Source organism: Misgurnus anguillicaudatus, chromosome 18, assembly GCF_027580225.2.
Source record: "Misgurnus anguillicaudatus chromosome 18, ASM2758022v2, whole genome shotgun sequence".
NCBI lineage: Eukaryota > Metazoa > Chordata > Actinopteri > Cypriniformes > Cobitidae > Misgurnus > Misgurnus anguillicaudatus.
The window spans coordinates 24,244,783-24,260,747 of record NC_073354.2 but is presented as its reverse complement, the minus strand read 5'-3'; the positions used below and the strand labels follow the sequence as shown (position 1 = coordinate 24,260,747).

The 15,965-nt window shown below is 37.2% G+C and overlaps 1 protein-coding gene and 1 long non-coding RNA gene across 10 annotated transcripts in view; one reads left to right on the top strand and one right to left on the bottom strand.

Annotated features, from left to right (window-relative positions):
* LOC129429347 (uncharacterized) overlaps positions 1-7,666 on the bottom strand; it is a 63,031-nt gene extending 55,365 nt beyond the window's left edge. Inside the window, exons 1-2 of the long non-coding RNA XR_008639181.2 lie at positions 7,527-7,666; positions 7,359-7,431 (exon numbers count right to left, since the gene is read on the bottom strand). This is a non-coding gene — a long non-coding RNA (uncharacterized lncRNA). The remainder of the gene's footprint in view (positions 1-7,358; positions 7,432-7,526) is intronic.
* A 60-nt stretch (positions 7,667-7,726) lies between these two features.
* armc2 (armadillo repeat containing 2) overlaps positions 7,727-15,965 on the top strand; it is a 39,090-nt gene continuing 30,851 nt past the window's right edge. The window contains exons 1-9 of one of the 9 annotated variants that reach the window (XM_073856147.1): positions 7,727-7,868; positions 8,684-8,956; positions 9,055-9,127; positions 9,207-9,378; positions 10,409-10,538; positions 12,085-12,122; positions 12,667-12,765; positions 15,495-15,685; positions 15,796-15,898. In XM_073856147.1, the coding sequence (XP_073712248.1) occupies positions 8,754-8,956; positions 9,055-9,127; positions 9,207-9,378; positions 10,409-10,538; positions 12,085-12,122; positions 12,667-12,765; positions 15,495-15,685; positions 15,796-15,898 (1,009 nt within the window). In that variant the 5' untranslated portion in view covers positions 7,727-7,868; positions 8,684-8,753. The other 8 variants (XM_073856145.1, XM_073856144.1, XM_073856139.1 and 5 more) reach the window with 8 other exon arrangements.

The following is a 15,965-nucleotide window of genomic DNA, read 5'->3' as shown; positions in this document are numbered from 1 at the left end:
TGATGACAAGGGGATTTGAGAACTGGGCTGTGGTGTGGTGATGTCATTGCTGAATGGATAGTGTGACATGGTCAAATGAACAAAAGAGAGAGAGAGAGAGAGAGAGAGAGAGAGAGGAGAGAGAGAGAGAGAGAGAGAGAGAGAGATTGTGCTTGAGGGATCTCAGGTTTACTATCCATTAAGCAATAGAATACAATCTGCCTCAAAGCAACAGGACAACCAGCTCTTTGGCTTTATGACACACTGCACGTACAGTACATCTGCAGAAAACGGACATGCACACACACAACAGTTAGAGTAGGGATGGGAAAGTTGACTATCAAGACTGCAAGAATACAAAGATCATATCTCTAAATTCCCCTTTGGATTAAACAATGTTCCTCTTGAACTTTTGTTAAAGGACAAGTTCGGTTTTTTACACTTTAAGCCCTGTTTTCAGATTGTTTATGATGAAATAGAAGGGTTTTGACTAATATTTGGACATATGATGCTGGCCCGAGAATTTTCGGGTGTTTGTTCTATCACCTCCCACATCTACAATGGGTGCACTGGAACAATCCTTCCTAAAATGCATTAAACTTTCGTTTACAAGGACGTAGAACTCATCGAGTGGTCGTAGAACTCACACAAAAATCGCTGCAAAAGATGCTTTCCAACAAGTATTTTAGCATTCATTGTAAACTTGTGGACCTATTTTTCCAAACGCCTCACACCCGTATATTCTTCCACTGAGAGCTTGAATAATAGACACTCCAGCCCAGTTGGTGGTGATAATCCGCCTTTGCCAATTGCAAGAATACAAACAAAGTTCCCGGCACGGATAATACCATACCTCACAGCACATCTAATACAAGTCAATGGAGTTTGACAAAAACTACGATAAAACCTGTTGGAAAGCATCTTTTGTAGCGATTTTTGTGTGAGCATATCAGTGAACACCCCTGACCACTCGGTGAGTTTCATGTCTTTGTAAAAGAAAGTTTAATGCATTTTAGGAACGATTGTTCTAGTGCACCTATATACCCATTGTAGAGGTGGGAAGTGACACCCAAAAATTCTCGGGCCAGCATCATATGTCGAAATTTCAGTCAAAACCGTTCTATTTCATTATAAACAATCTGAAAACAGGGCTTTAAGTGTAAAATACCGAACTTGTCCTTTAAGAATTTCATAAGATGGACATCTCACTGATCCTCTCCTAAGGTCTCCTAAATATTAACCTAAACCAACCTAAAAACAAGGTTTTTGTAAGGTTGTAAAGTGGGAGCAAGAGAATCTGTAAAAGATGCTGTGCCTCACAGAAAGGCAAATGTATAAATTGACACACTAATACCAAATGTATTAATGTAAAAATGAACACTACTGCCAAAGTAAAAATCAGAGAGTTAAAAATTTTGTTTGTGCATAAGTAAAAAGAAAAGAAGCTTTTTATGCACCTCTGTAAGAGACATAAAAAGCAAATTGGAAGTGATGGAGTCTTTATAAAGCAGATGAATGGACAGGATAACGTGCAATGATCAGTAAGAAGAACCTGAAATCAGTGCAGACAGAGAAGTCGTCAAGTGAAGGACACATCAATCCACTCAATCAGCAGCACATTTGCAGTTCTGTATTCGCTTGATCTTTTCAAACAACAGAGATCTAAGTGCATCTACATACAGTCAGTTTATTAGCAGCGACTGGTATTTACTAACTGTGTCTATGCTTCGAGCAGTCAAAGGGAGATAATCTCTTGAAAGACAATGTCTTTGTAATCTCTTTTTATTGCCCTGTACAGCATTTCAGACAAGGTTAACCTTGATAATCACCACAGAATATCTAATGCGGTCTAGTCACAGTTTATAGCCTACATTGTAATTGTAAATTAGGCAATAAAGTTGAGAGGTCAAGGTTATATTCTGCACTAAATAACAAAATGTTTAAAGCCTTACTCAATTGGGACTTTAGCTATTTGATACATTTATTACATTTATTATTAGTATGTGATTTTAATCTTGTGTGAATCTGCATTTTATGCAACAATTTTGGTTAAAAAAATAAAAATACAAACTGTAGCAAAGTTGGGGACACTTGGATAGCATTAACATATTTTTTTTTACTTTAAACTTATTTTGACCTTCCTCATAAAGCTAAATTTTTTGTTGTGATCCATGATTATTTGTGTTCCTTTCATCTTTCCCAAATCACCTCTCTCCTTTTTTACGATCTCCTTTACTGGGAGAATAAATTAGCTCCTATGGCTGTCTGTGAGACAATGGCACTATAATCCACTGTAAATAATCTGGTGATTGCTGACATTATCACAAAAGGAAAATGGGATGTCATGATTTATAAGCACCATTATGTGCATCTATCACGTAACATAGATACATTCATTCCTTTCTTACACACACACACATCTCTTTGTTTCCCAGGCCAGATGAGAGCCACCGATTCAATTCATTATATGACCTACAGACCCATGGACATAAGCATAGGAATAAAATGGACAGAGTAATATGTAATATGTGTCTATAGAAGATGGGGGAAGGACAGAAGTAGAGATGGAGGAAAGAAAAAGAATAGATAAAGCACATTTATGACACTCCTTAGGGACCTTTCTAGTCAGCAGTTAAGGGAGAAATGCTCTACCTACATAAATCTTGGGTCGGGGGAGAGGGGGAAGGAAAACGACGGTATTGTACCACCACCACCACACAAAGATGTGAAACAAAGACTTCCATTGTGTCCAATGTGAAATCGTAGTTTTCATAAAAATACAAAATAGTATTCGCTATTTAGAAAAAGAATAATCTTTTGAATCCCTTAATTCATGTTTTTAAATTGGCCGAAAAGTCTGTACGATTGGTGGACTACGTGAGAAGTTAAAGTACATTCATGTTAGATGACATATCATGTCAATTGCTATAATGACTGCATTTATTAAGCTCTGATGCTGACTGTGTTAACAACCCATGTCTTAAATACTTTGGCCGCATCATATTAATTTATGTTTTGTCTGAGGAGGTGTAGCTGGGTGCGACAAACTAGGCTTCGGATTTGCCCTGCACACCCACAGATGAACAAGGCGTCAGAGGTGTGTCACACTGACAAAAGACGCACATGACCAAATGATAACACTATCATGCTTTCATTTTAACTCACATTCCATCATATCAACATTTAAGCACCTGAGGTCAGCGTGGAATTACATTGTGTCTTCGGAAACATGAGCTGAATTTATTCCTATTTGTCTCAAATCTAGATCCCATTCAGATCTCAAAAGACAAGTGAAAGAGTGATGAGAATGTGTGTCTTACTGTTCTGGACGGCACTGTGAGCAGATGAGTCAATCCACAGTCTTTTGTCACTATATTATAATCAAAGCTATTATGTTAGAGCAGAAAAGAGTCTATTGCTTGGCCATAGTTCTTTTTCTTTCGGCAAATTATTATTTAAGATGGAAAGGTCAACAAATATGTTTCCAAAAGCAACACCAAACTCAGTATATTTATGTCTCTTTAATTCTCAAAACACACCAGTCCTTCGTCTCTCACCACCCTAATATAGAGGTTAAATATATATTTACTGTACTGAGCAATGTCAAACAAGTCTTAAACGTATGCATGAGGACTTTTGTTTATGTTATAAGGATTGGTTATATGTCTGTTGCCTAGCTACAAGTTTCTATCTGTAGCTGGTAAAGCATGTTGTTTGAGTGGAGTTAATAATGATCAGGTAAAAAGTAGTCCTAAAAATAAACGATCATCTTTCATAATTGCTCGCTATTTACATTGCATACCATCTGTAAACTCCTGTGCTACCAAGGCAATGACCAACGTGTGAATGCTATTCGCTTGTTAAGCCTGACGCCATGCACCGCATCCGGGTCCAACCGATCTCAAATGCCATAGGGAAATAACAAAACAATCATGCTTATATACACTGGTATCATAATGCAAAACAACCAAAAACACCCAATTCTTATTTTTATCTCCAAAACAAAATCCAAGATGACCAGACATGGACTCATGAACAATGATTTTTTACAAATTATTGCTGTGGATGATTCCATTAGCTTGGAGAATGCAGTTTACACTCTATACAGTGTATAAATATTTGGCTTATATGTGTGATATGAATAAATATTGGTCATAAACGGCTTTTTAAATAAAATCCTCTATTAAAATTAGTGCACACTTGAATCCGGAAACAGTATTTCTTACATCATAAAACCAGATTAAGAGAAGTGAGAGTGACTGTAAAGTATAGTAGCGCATACTCAAAATGTGACCTCTGCATTTAACCCATCCCAGTAAGAAGTAAATACATGCTCTGCAAGTCGTGAACACTCACACCAGAGCAGTGGGCAGCTGCAGCGACCAGGAGCAAACATGTTTTGCTGTGAGACTCAAACCAACGATCCTTCAAATAACAATCCCGGCTATCTAACCGTTGAGGCACGACTGCTCCTCCTTATATTAGCCCCACAGTGGAAAATGAAACCATATCCTTGCCAGACACTTACAAAATGAGATTGGTTTGGCACGGCGGTGGAGAAGTGGCTAATGACAGCTAAGTTTCCTGGAATTTGGTTATTTTTTTCTACTGAGGCATGACCACTGTATCTCTAAAGATCTTAACACTCCAGCTCAGTTGGTGACATTTCCGGCACTGTCTATATATCCAGTCGACTTTCATGGATCAAACACAGTGAACCCTTTGATGCATGAGTTACTAAATCATGAAGGAAAACAAATGCTAATTCATTTAGCTTCAAAACAAGAATAAGCATTTAAGGAGCTCAAATGCAAAAACCTCTAAACGCCACCTTTGTCAAAAATGAGATAATGACATTAACCAAATGCTCTTGGCACGTATTTATACGTCCATCGAATTTAATTTTTGTTTAAAATGTGCTTAATCCCAGCCCCAGGTCATTCAGAAATAGCTGTTTGTTGGCAGAATCCATTAAAGAGCACCAATGGTCCGATTCACAATTTTACATTTCCTTTGGTGTGTAAGTGTGTATTAGTACATTAACGATATCCAAAAGGTAGTAAGGTACATACCCCAAAGTAAACGATGACACGTCTCCAACGTAAATCTCTTTTCTTGGACTACAACAAACAAACACACGGATTGCAGACAACAGTGTACTTTGCAGACAACAGTGTACTTTATGGGATTGGTGATCTAGACAAGACGGACATTATCATAATTCCTCCCACTTCGGACTCACAGCCTGTAAGTTAACTCCTGTTAGCATTGCATTGTGCGCAAATCTTTCAAACATGGTAAGGAGCGTCACATTTCCGGCTGACGTCAGAGATATTCAAACCAATCACAACATACAGATCAGCTGGCCAATCAGGGACACGGCGCATTTCAAATCTGTGCATTTCAGGAAGAGAGTGAAATCTGGAGCTACGATAAAATGTACGGTATGTGGAAAATAATGTTTTTTAACCATAAACCACACAAACACATTGTATTATACCAAATACACAAAATAATGTTGTTTTCAGCAATGAAATAGGTGCTCTTTAAGAGCCAGAGAAAAAATGCTCATTTACATGAAATATTGGCAGATGCACTTAGATGGTTTTGCATCTGAGCTATTCATTTAAAAAAAATCAAAATTGTATATTAAATTACACATCTGGCCACTGAAATAAAGTGACAGTGGACAGTGACTTAATCTACTCTAAACTTTAATGAGCTAATCATTGTTAGTAGGGGTGAGCAGGGCACAAACTAATGCAGGGTTAATTGAAATACTACTTTACATATTTATACAGAGCTAAGCAGTCTGTGCTTTTGGTAAATTTCTTCTTCTTATGTTTTTTTTTTCGATTTCTGATGATTTCCGAACATGTCAGCAACTCCTAGTAACTGATGGCTGGGATTGTAAACATTTTTACACAGTGGGGTTAGTTGTAACACAGTGTTACAATGATAATAAAATAAAAAAACTAAGTAAATACTATTCATCAAAATGATAACTGTTAATGCAATATCAGGGGAAATAACTGACAATTATGAAGAAATCTATTTATATGCATTGATGCATAATACAAGAAGGTTGGATGAATGTTTGGATATATACAATATAAACAATATCCACCTTTAGTATATTAACAAAATTTTATTGAATTATTTGTGTTTAAACAACATTTTCTAGCAGGTGTTACAACAAACCCTCTGTTTGTTACAATTACAGTTACCCCACGTATGGGGTTTTAACATTTGCACTCCTGTCACTTTCGGTGTAATTGTACGATAACGGTATGTCCATTTGTAGCAGAAATGTGTGTGTTGATTTTGTATTAATTAAATATTTTTTGAAAAATACAGTCACAGCCAAAAAGCGTTACTTTGTGCCCCGCTCTCCCCTACATCTAAATCTGAAAGTCTTCTTTGAATATCAACAAACTGTTGACATTTCTTTGTGTTTGACCTAGATCTTCACTAGGTGTTGACAAAAGCTCAAAGTGTTCAACAATTCTTACTTTTCGACACAGAGACGGTCACTCACAACGTGAGGACAGACTGAGCGAACACATTTCTCAACCTATTTTTCACACATACGTGTGCCATCATTGCATTCTCCTTATCACCAGGTGAAGGAGTGAGTGTGCGTCCAAAGACTGCCCACCAAGAGCTAGTTGCCAAGGAGACACAGCAGCAAGAAATATGATGGTCCTTGTAAAGCAAACCCATTTACCTCAGTGACGTAGAAGAAGAGCAATGTGGGTCAGTGATGTGCTATTGTACAAATGTTCAAAAGGTTCACAAAAGAACTTCACATTGCTTAAACCGCTCTCTAAATGCATGCAAATGTGTGCCTATACAATATGACATTTCACAGAAATGCTATACGGATGACTACATTATCATGTGTGATTGGCATCTATGGCACCACACTCCACCTTACCTAGTGACAATAAAAGAAAGCAACCACCGAGCCATTGGCCAATCGGCAGCCTCGTACTAACTCCTCATTGGTTAGCTTCTCCAATCACACTTCACCAATGACACTTCTTGTATCTATGAGAATGAACCTTGTAGGACTATTTTAATCTAACCACAGAGGCCAGAAGATGTGAAACAGAAGGTTTGTATGGTGTGATAGAAAAAACATTTAAGGTTAATTACTTTTATCTGCTGTAACAGGGTAAAAATGACCCATTGAACAGGTATAGAAGATGAATATAAATTAAATATTAGACAAAAATATAAATTATTCATTATTTTGTGTATCCTACTTTACATGACTTCAGAAAGCAGCGGATTGTGTTGTTTTCATTGCAATAATGCTACAAAAGCCTATGAAGTGCCCTCCTATGTGTCATTCTGTTTGTATAGGATCAGCTCACCTGTCATCTCTCGCCTCACTGATGCTCCTTAACTTACTTTGAACTGTATATTTCATTAAAGGCCAGGCACATACTGTTTTTGTGGAGGAATTAAGATTAGAAATTAGTAATTAAAAAAATTAATTATCTGGTATAGTAGTAGTTACGCTGTGGTTTGAACGTCCTCACCTGTTGTTTTATCCGTTGTAAATAACTGACAATCTCCAGCGAGTTTCAACTCTCTTCTGTCCTGTAATGCAAGAATCCATTAAAATTATAGTTTATTGCCACTAATAATATTTTCTAACACTTGTTTTAAAACAAATTGAGGAAAATATTCGTTTTTCCTCAAAGAAAAGGGTTGGAGGGTTTCACAGAACAAAGCTTCTCGTGTGTCACGTGACAACGCGCGTGGCAGTGATCCTCCTGTGGCGCGAAGCGCGTGCACCTCTCTTTCTAGTGTCAAGCACTCCTTTTTGCGAAGTAGAGGATAATCAAGTTACAATAGTGGAAGACCTAACTGAAAGCAAGGTAACCCGAGTCAAAAGTAAATATTGTTTTACACATTTGTCTTTGCAGGTTTATGGGCTGTTTACAAGCGTAATGTGAGCAACAAGTGGCTGTGTAGGTAAACTTAACTATGACTGATACTTATACAACAGCACTGTTTACTTTGATCTTTTTGTCGAATATCTTTATATGAGGTCCCGAATATTAAATTTGTATTTTTAATGTTTAATAAATCCTTGGCGTTTGCGATTTTTAATGATTTGGTGGTGTTGTTATACTCGAGTCACTGTAACGGCGTTGTGTGTTGCCATGGTGAGGGTGCGTGCGTGAACGCGCATGCTCGACTTTCCATGCCAGTGAACGAATTCACGTATTATTTTTATCATATTTTAGAAATGTTTTAAAGTGTATTTGAGGTGCTGGTGCTGGTATTTAAGTCTAACATCTTGTTAAATGTAATGAACAACAGATAATGATTCAAACAAACGTATTGTACAGCCAACCATTAGTATTTATGAGTGTGTAGGAGAGCTCGTGTAGCCATTAGCCCTGTTACTGGATGATTCATACTTGCACAGATGGTCATATATTTGTATAATACTATATTTTAAACTATAAGTTACGGTTTTATCTTAAATTGGGGTTTTATTTACTTTTTCGTACAATTGTAGAATTCATAAGCTTCACATCAAACCTTTCAATGTATTGTCACTGACATCTTGTGTATATGACAACTTAAGTTGGGAATGTTGACTGAAATGTAAGTCTAAAACAATGTAACTTTGTAAACAAAAATGTACCTTTGTGTTCCTTTGCCTTCTCCTATGGGAATGCAGCCTTCCTTCCCTTTTTGTTATAGGGATGTCTCAGGCCCCTAATACTGGTTTACATCCTTACCACTGAAGTATGTCTTTAATGGCACTCCAACCGGATAAGAGTGAGCGTATCTACACTAGGAGGCCAACGAGTGCTGAGATAGTGTCGGAGGCTCGTCGCTCTCTTAGGACTCTTACCACACAACGCCCTTTCACCCCTCAGGAGAAGCAACGGCAGCTCTTCGGAGAGTCATCCTCTCGTCCACATGACGGACGTCCGCCATCTGCATTTAGGTATGAACATTGTGTATGAAGGTTTAAGTGTTTGTCATATATAAAAAAAGTATGTTATATAAGCCATTTAATAATTAATACAACATTTGAATTTGTAGTCTTCATGCCCGAAATTTTGAAGCTCCTGACTCTAGACCTGGTTCTGGAACCCGCCTCAGCCCACTTGATCACGTAAGAGGTTTTTCAACACTGTATCTGACTGTACAAATATAAACAGGAATCATTAATAATACTCTTGACTTCAAAAAAGAAACCCAGGCTGTCTGTGTTTTTGGATGAGGATGGTCATGAGGATGATGCAGTCCTTCCCAAACCCCCAGCTGAGAGAGGGAATACCAGGAGAGGTTCGGGAGGGTCTCGAGCCAGACATCTTAGAACGCCATCCATCAACACGCTACCACCTGTGGCATCACAATCAAAGAGTAAGAAAGGAAATTTCGACTTTCAAAGTAAAATAAGGATTAGGTGAGTGAGGAAAAAACAGCAGTCAGTATAGCATGGCAAAGGTAAAGTTAGACATGTTGTATGAAGTAAATTACAGTGACTTAAAAAGAAAGAAAAAGCTCTTTTGATGAATATGGTTTAAAGGTGCAGTGTGTAAATTTTAGTGGCATCTAGTGGTGAGGTTGCGAATTGCAACCAATGGCTCAGTCCACTGCTCTTCCCTCGCTTTTAAAACGCATAGAGAAGCTACAGTAGCCACCACCAAAAAAAAATCGACGGATACAACTTAGTAAAAAAAGTTTGTCCGTTAAGGGTTTCTGTAGAAAATGGCGGCACAAAATGGCGACTTCCACGTAAGGGGACCCTCGTGTATGTAGATAAAAACGTCTCATTCTAAGGTAATAAAAACATAACGGTTCATTATAAAAAGGTCTTTATGCACCCCTGATAATATAGTTTTGTATATTATTTTGCACTTCTGTCAAGAGATCCTTTTAAAAATTACACACTGCACCTGTAAATGATGACAGCCACATGATCGCGGTTGCAGCCTATGTATACAATTCCAGAATTATCACTTGTGAGTTTATGAATAATGTTTAGGAATCTGCCCTATAAGGCAGCAGTATATATCAGTCAATGATTTTTACAACAGCGCTTAAGTGCTTCACAGAAAAACCCAAATGAATAGACTTCAAAAAAATCAGATATAAATCAGTTTACATTCCCAGGATGAAACTCTGCCTCGTATGCCTCGAGTGTGTTTGTGGGCGTACTTTATTAAGAGTACAAAAGATGTTTGTCCTGTGTATAATTTATTTCCTAGATTGATTGCTTGCTTGACTTCTAAAATTTAATGTGATAAATTAATTAAAGTTCAACTTGTCTAGCTTACAGTATGTGCAAAGAGATCCATGTTCTCAATGCCCCAATTTCCTGTTGATTAGATTAGATTGATTAGATAAGTGAGTATTATTGTGTCTCTTTATGCCCTTTTGCAACGTAAAGGTTCTGACAGGGCTCTAGAGAAAAGGACAGACCAACCAGGAGATGGAGAAAGGCAACATTGTGCTGATGTCACAGAGCATAACACAAAAGCATCCTCAGAAACGGACCTGTGCACACTTTCCAGTCACAGGTATGATTTTGAGCATGATTTTTGCTTTGTGTCAGTGTCAAGTGGCTATTTGTGTATTTAAATTTCATCAGAAAGACATTTTGAAATTTGGATCTGGTGTAGATCTGTGGGCAGCCGTACAATCAAAATATCGCCACAGTTGTCCTAAGAAACACATGCGACATAGATTGCTTGGTGTCAAGTGGATATTTGTGTATTTAAATTTCATCAGACAGACATTTTGAAATTTGGAGATCTCACCATGTTTATAACAGGGACCCACATCAGGTGTAGGCTTTATTACAGCAACCTTTGGTAACAATGCACCGTCAAACGTTCTCAGTAAATCAATTAAGTTTTGTGAGGAACAGCAATAAAAATATTTTAATAGGTTTTTGACTCACATAAAACCCTGTTTAGAGAGTAAATTTATTTATTGTTAACTGATTTGAGAAATGGATGTTCTATTTTGTGCGTTGTGCTCACCAACCACATGTACATCTTCTGGGATATGCAACAGAATTGCGTAATCCGTCATTAGGCCACATAAAAGGATCCTTTATTCCATTCCAAGAGCTCTTATTAATTCATCGCCCAGTATTCCCACTCATGAAAATCACAATGCTTCCAATTTAGATGCATTTACAGATACTCTGGAATTTAATAAGTCAAAGCATCAACCCCCCTTCTCCTCTGTTTTCTCTGTTTTCTCCCCCTTGTTCTACCTCTCTCTCGCCCATCTTAATGTTATAGTCGCTAATGGAGCAATATTAGATTATGCGGGTTGTTTGTGGCCGGCTGGATAGCTGGTCTGTTGAACGCCAGTACAGTCTCATTTGAGATTCACAAGATGACATCACGTCTCGGGCTGAGGCATCCCATCAACAAAGAGGCATTATCGATGCAGCACAAAGCCTTAATAGGATCAATGCCACAAAAATGCCCATGCAAATATTGCCACAATCCCTAAGAAACAACACATAATCATAAATTATAATTTTACATTGTATTTTATTTTCTATTTTTTAATTGTAAAATGTACAACATAATATGTCACTTTAATCTGCTACCAGTGATGGCACAGATTAAGACAGTACATGGGATGACATGTTAAAGCTGTGTAAACGGATATCTTGATTTTTTAGATAAAACCTACCATGACAGTGCATGGCCCGATCTGAAACAAGCACATGAACTGTGGTTTCCTGTCTGTTGCAGTACCCCTCACATGCACGTACATTCTCATAAACAATTTATACACGCACATTATGAAACCTTTTTAATGTTTCACCCAATAACTGATTTTTGCAAAACTCTCAGAGAAATGAAAAGATTGGGCAATGCAATATTGAAGCAGGATATTACAACAGCGACCCCGTGTGTTTGCTCGTGTGTGTAAAGTCAAATATTGAAAAAGCAGTGATTATACGTTTATGTATTATATTAAGATTGATATGACTGTAATTTTTGCTGATGAATTGTTTGATGCTGCTAAAATATTTACATGGATTTCATTTATGCAGTCTATTTGCTGTTTACATGTGTCTTTGTATGTGTTTGTTATTAGTAGGATACTACAGTCAGCCAGAACTGGATCAAAACCAGGTTTGTTGTATTTGCATGCATAAATAACTACACTTATCTAATTCATTTTGCTCATCAGTTCAACAATGCTTTGCGACACATTCCCACCTTTTGATTAATGGTGTGCTAAAGCAAAACAAAGCTCTCACAGTCTTTATTTACCAGTGGCCACATCTGATCAGATAGGAAACCCAAACCACATTTCCTATAGCTGTTCTCAAGCCTTCTTTAACCAGATACCAGATGATAGCAGTTTGTTTCTCTGTTGTTTTCGCAAACCCACTGCTTCCTGCAGCTTGTTCATAATGCAAATGTACACAGAGCATGTATACAGAACAGATAATAAAGAAAGATGTGTAGGTGTGAAGCTCTGACCTTTTTTTGTTATGTTTAGCATCCTGTATTTACATACGTTTGATCTAAGAGCAAGAACTGCTGTCTTTTTTGTCCTTTTGGGGTCAATAATCTGCATAAATGATATGGGATCTATATATAAAAGTGTCTATATCTAAAGGTTTATGTTTCCTTATGTCTGTTTGAGATTGTTATATGTTTTCTGCTGTAGAAACAAAGCGTGACACAGAAGACGATAACATGGATGAGTCTCAGTTCTGGAACTGTAAGGTCCTTCCTGTCCTTCAGGAAATTGAGTCTTTTGCCCCAGGTGATGTTTTAAATTTATTTACATAAAAACTAATAATATTTTGTTGACACTTACAAGCAAATGGTTGCCTTCTGCTTTCATATCATCACACATGCGCTATTTGTGATGATAATATGATATGGTCAATTCAAACATAAACTTTTTTTTTTTTAAAAAACAAACAATCCTAAAATACTTCATCCATTCAACCTAACACATTTTCCTGATGGTCCAAAAAATTTTATTTAAACGATCAATCCTATTTGTTTTATTACCAACCGTTGAAAGATAATCCCAACTTTTAGGTTATTGAATTATGTTTATGTAAGTTCATACTAAGGAGCTGCTCTTCGGCACTTGAACGTGTCCCAGAGTGCAAGCGAAACGCCAGGCAGAAGGAAAACATAAGATCCGAATGCAGAGGAATGAAAAACAGAGCTGTGTTGAGCTTGGCACGGTATAGAGCCTTTAAAGTCAAAGCATGTGGGGGAAAGAACCATGAAATGCAATCTAATAGCAGTAAATATTTAAGCGCTTTCAAAATTCAATAGAAATTCATTTGAAAGATAAATATCAAATATTTATTGTGCCAGGAGCCTCTCAGTTCATGCATAAAATACCATTCATATTCTCCTTTGTATCATCAGAGGGTGCAGATGGGAAGAATATGCAAGCCAGTTTGGAAACAGAACTGAGGAACAACATTTGTTTTAGCAAAAATAGCTTTTGAAATTGCAGCCTTTGCCTTATTCCCTAAAGGCAAGTTAGGTCTATAGCACTTGCCAATCTACACAATGGTCAGAGACCATGTAAAGATAGATAATTATTGTTTTGCAAGCCATCTAAAAGCCAGATCTGCACTTAATTAGAGGAAAAAATCTTGGGAATAAAATTAATTCATTTTTATTAATTAAATAATTCAATTTAATGAATCTCAGGAGGTTATTGATATAAACGTATTAAATTCTAATTAACATTACATTTATATTTATGCATTTGGCATGCAGTTTTATCCAAAGCGACTTAAAGGGCATTTAAAGGGGCCATGGCACAAGACTTTTTTTAAGATGTCAAATAAATCTTTGGTGTCCCCAGAGCACATATGTGAAGTTTTAGCTCAAAATACCATACAAATAATTTATTATAGCACGTTAAAATTGCCACTTTGTAGGTGTGTGCAAAAATGTGCCGTTTTGGGTGTGTCCTTTAACTCTTTCAGATGAAAGAACAGATCCTCTGCTTTCAAACAAAAAAAAGATTCATCCTACCTTCATTAGTTCTCTTGTAATCACCTCTCAAACATGGGTAGGTTTCTTCAAAAACACCTAATTTTGAGCAAAAAGCTGAGATAATTCCATTTTTGCGAAGGACTTTTGATAGAGATCAGATGCAGAGCGATCTTTAAAACATACACGGAGTTCTTTCCCTTTCACGTGAGGCGCTACTTCCGGGTTGTATAAGTTGTGGAAGTGCGCAAGTGGATAATAGCGGTATTGCAGAAAGATGGAAAATCTCGTCATTGGTGGGGAAGCGTTTTCTCTTAATTGACGAGATATCTCGTCAATGGCGGCGAAATAGTTAAAATGCAAATGAGCTGATGAAGTGCAAACACTGATCACAGTGATGTTGGTTTGTGGAAATTGAAACTCAATTGTGCTGTGAAATATTTTCTCTCTCTCTCTTTCACTATGTACTAAATACTTAGTCCTATGGTTGGATAGTGCAGGTTAAAGGTGCAGTGTGTACTTTTCAGAAGTATCTCTTGACAGAAATCCAAAATAATATACAAAACTATATTATAAGAGGTAAATGAAGACCTTTTTATAATGAACTTTTATGTTTTTATTACCATTAAAATGAGACGTTTTTATCTACATACACAGAGGGTCCCCTTACATGGAAGTCGCCATTTTGTGCCGCCATGTTCTACAGAAGCCCTTAACGGACAAACTTTTTTACTAAGTTGTGTCCGACAATTACATCTTTTTCCAGTGGCGGCTACCTTAGCTTCTCTATGCGTTTCAAAACAAGGTGTGAGCAGTGGACTGAGCCGTTGGTTGCATTTCACAACCTCATAACTAGATGCTGCTAAAATTTACACACTGCACCTTTAAGGGGTGGTATTATTATATTAAGAGCTCCTTATGACATCATAAGGAGAGCTAAATTTAAACGACCTATTTTTTCATGCGCTTGTAGAGAATGGTTTACCAAAACTAAGTTACTGAGTTGATCTTTTTCACATTTTTTAGGTTAATAGAAGCACTGGGGGATCCAATCACAGCACTTAAACATGGAAAAAGTCAGATTTTCATGCCATGGCCCCTTTAAGCTCTAACTTTTTTTAGTATATGTGTGTTTCCTGGGAATCGAACCCACAATAAATCACATCAATGTCAATTTTACATTTGGTTAAAGTTACTCAGTAATGTTGTTATTTGAAATATGAAAGAGTTGTTTTACACACACTAATAATGCATACCATCCTTCGGGCTATGGGTTTGCCCTTAAGGGCAATGTTAACTCTGTCAGTGGGTGTTGACATGTGGGCCAAATGTCAGTGAAATGTCAGTAAGCCTTTTGCTGTGTACACATCAGCTCAGCCGAATAAAAGAGGCTGTGTTACCCACAGACTACTCCTCTTTCACAGTCTTTTAAAGGACCAGTTGGTAATGGTGCAGTTAGGATTTTGTTTTGTGCCCTGCCTTAAACATATTCTGATGAGGTTTTCTTACAAAATAAAACTATAGGAGACGAAGTGTCAGAAGAGATTGTGGGACAAATGTGTAATGCATGCACCAAACTCCATAATGCCCTGGCAGAGAGAGGCATGCTGGGAAGGCACTGTATAAAGAGGTCCACCATCCTAAGATCGCTATTCAAACTTATAGATGTGGGATCAGATCGACTTAACCTAACCGTAGCTGAACTCATTTTGGCAGTGAGTACATAGTTACAATGTTTCATCTTTTACAAACTATTGAGTGTGGGGCTACTGTTTATATGTTTTAGTCTCTGTAATATTGTTGTAATACATGTTTATATTAAAAGCTTGATGTGAATGGCAACAACTTGTTGAACATCTGCAAACTCGTCTTCAAAATCAGCCGCAACGCTGGTAATGACGCCCTGTTCCTCAGAAGCTCCATCCTAGGTCAGTTTTTATTAAAGTGTAACTCATTCAAATTCTCATCAGTGATTAACTAATTTAACCTGAACCC